A 2719-nucleotide genomic window follows, 5' to 3' on the forward strand; every position below is an offset into this window, starting at 1 on the left:
TAGCTTTGCACTCACTGATTTTCATTTATTGTTTTAATGTTGGACAAAAATTACAATCTGAAAGCGACTGCTCATATTAAACCAGTTGGTCACCAGAGACACGAAGGCAGAGAAAGTGAGAAACACTCCAGCTTTTATCATGGCACCCTCTTACGACTAACAGCAGTAAGTGCAGCTTATTGTGACCTATATAGAAGTGCAATTGGTCGTCAATGATTTGTTGTAGTTGCTACTCTTCATCATTTACAGATAAATACTCGCCATAACAAACAGAATAACAAAAACAATTTTAAAGAATAAAATCAGCCAAATTTAAAAATCTAAAGTCAGCGTTTTATGGTGCAAAAGATGTCATTCACAGCGAGTCCCAAGTAGAAATCTGTGCATATTGTTTGCTGTGCACCTAAATATTACTGAAAAATTCTTCGTTGGCTGGACTGAATCAATACACGACCCAAAGGGAAAGCACTAGCTTCTCCCACAGTGTCAGACCACTAGCATGTTCGCAGGTGGTGGTTTTAGTGGAATCTGTCCCAAAGTGAACCTTTTGGCTTTAAACTGATTCAGTTCTTCCTGGGTGAGTTTGCTCTCGGGTGAGAACAGACCGTCTGCGACATCTCCCACCGGTCCGGCTCCAGGTGAAGCTGCCGCTGTCCCGAAGGCGCTCCCAAACCCTCCTCCGGCGGTTGCTGTCGTGGAGGAGAAGCTGAACCCCGAGGCCGATCCGAAGCCTGAAGAGGCCGTTGGCGGCGGCTTGTCTGCGCTCGGGGTGGCGAATGAGAAGGACGAAGCGGAAGGCGCGGCGGAAGAGCCGAACCCAGACGGAGATTGTGTTGGAGCTGTTATAAGGCTACCAAACCCAGTTGAAGGTGAAGATGTAGAAGAAGAGCCGAATCCAGAACTCAGGGCTGGGAAACCGAAGGTGGAGGACTGGGCTGGTGCACCGAAGCCTGCGTGGTCGGAATGATCAGAATTAGCAAAGGAGTGATGGAGAATGAAAAGTTGAAGACATTTGGTTTAAGATGGTCAAATAGGAACTTCTACTGTTCAATAAACAAGCTAATGGTGAACATTTTGTAGCTCTTCTTTTACAGCAAAGCTTATTCATATCACAGAATGGCCTATTCGAGTTGAGAATCTGTGTCTGGAGTATTACTATCCATTTCATTGGGCTAAGCTAGAGTTATTTTGCAAAGAAAAATGAGCAAAAAATGTCAACATTTCAAAAACTGCATATCCTTTTCTTTCCACTTACATATAGATATGCTCTAATTGCTGTTGCTACATTAAATCTCAATATAAACGCCATTAATCAGCTTGCAGTGTTTCCTATTGCAACAGTCGATCCTTCCATTGTCTACTCTTGCAATGCAGTAATACTTATTGACCTTTGTTGCCAAAGCCAGATGTGGAGGATCCAAATCCTGTCGTCGTTGCCGAACCAAAGCCACTCGAAGACGACTGCGGAGCTGTTCCTTTTAACTCGGCGAGCTGTGTGCAAAGAAAACATGCAGTCATCTAAACCTGCTCACTGAACTTTCAAAAAGTTCCTCAAGTGGACGGAGGAAAACTTTCTGACATTGACAGTATTTGCGTGTCTGTGTGTGTATATCTGTGTCTTACCAGTGCCATACGTGTGGACGGATTCATAATCTTCAGCTCCTGGACTCTGCTTTTCCACTGACTGAGCAGCTGGTTTACTCCATTTAGCTAAAAAAACAACAACACAGAACTGGGAGTCATTATGACTGCCGCATGACACAAAATAAAAACGAACGCAGACGAATATTAGGAACGAGGCGAGCGCCTACGTAGCCCTGCAGATCCCCTGATGCTCTGCTGGAGTAGTACTCCAGCCTGAGCTCTTCTGGAGACAGATCAGTGAAACCTGCGGGCAAAATAATCCAGTTTCATTTTCAAGTTTTAAAACTGCCAATTCACAAACAAACAGAATAAAACAGACACAAACCTGATATGGGCGTCTTAAAGGTAGAGTAGCACGAGAAGCCCCACTGTCCTGAACTCTCCCAGGCATCCACGTCCGCCTGAATGACTTCACTGATAAAGTGTCGGATATAAACATTAATGAATCCCTTACAATAAGCCTAAAAGGTTTATTCAAAAACAAGCAGACTCACAGTTTCTTGTCGTCATCTTCGTCCCCAGCAGTTCCAAAACCTGCCGCTGCTCCTCTTCCTCCCTTGTCAAAGGCATTGGAAGCATCGAGAGCAGAAAATCGATTCGAAGATGAGAAGCTGAAATCAGAGCTCTTCAGGTTTTCTCTTCTCCCGCCGCCTTCACCACCCCCACCTCCTCCACCACCACGTCCTGAACCCCAGTCACTGCTTCCCTGTGAGGAGAAGGATGACGGCTGAATATATCCTCCTCTTTGCTGGGAGGGATTCACCCAAACTCTGTTCCCATAACCTGGAAGCAAAACAAAGAAAACGGAGGAAAGGTTAAACGTCATCGAAGGACAACCAATTAACCCAACATGTCGAGGGAAGCGTGACCTGTAGAAAACCCAAACATGCACAGGGAGAACATGAAAACTATTAAAATGTAAATCTAAATTACATTATTATTGTTAAGCAGAGCTTTGTAATAACAAAACCTAACACAGGACTTTTTGTATTCCAAAAGCTAGTCTACATTTTCTTAATTTATAAGCCCTGTTCTTTTAAAGCTTTCTGTGTGTGTGTGTGTGTGTGTGTGTGTG

The 2719-nt window shown here is 44.2% G+C and overlaps 1 protein-coding gene across 1 annotated transcript in view; it reads right to left on the reverse strand.

Annotated features, from left to right (window-relative positions):
• nup42 (nucleoporin 42) overlaps positions 1-2719 on the reverse strand; it is a 5189-nt gene continuing 2470 nt past the window's right edge. Inside the window, exons 2-7 of the mRNA XM_007562617.2 lie at positions 2139-2427; positions 1970-2058; positions 1812-1888; positions 1624-1710; positions 1389-1491; positions 1-950 (exon numbers count right to left, since the gene is read on the reverse strand). Coding sequence (XP_007562679.1) covers positions 487-950; positions 1389-1491; positions 1624-1710; positions 1812-1888; positions 1970-2058; positions 2139-2427 — 1109 coding nt within the window. The 3' untranslated portion in view covers positions 1-486. The remainder of the gene's footprint in view (positions 951-1388; positions 1492-1623; positions 1711-1811; positions 1889-1969; positions 2059-2138; positions 2428-2719) is intronic.

Source organism: Poecilia formosa, unplaced genomic scaffold, assembly GCF_000485575.1.
Source record: "Poecilia formosa unplaced genomic scaffold, Poecilia_formosa-5.1.2 Scaffold139, whole genome shotgun sequence".
NCBI lineage: Eukaryota > Metazoa > Chordata > Actinopteri > Cyprinodontiformes > Poeciliidae > Poecilia > Poecilia formosa.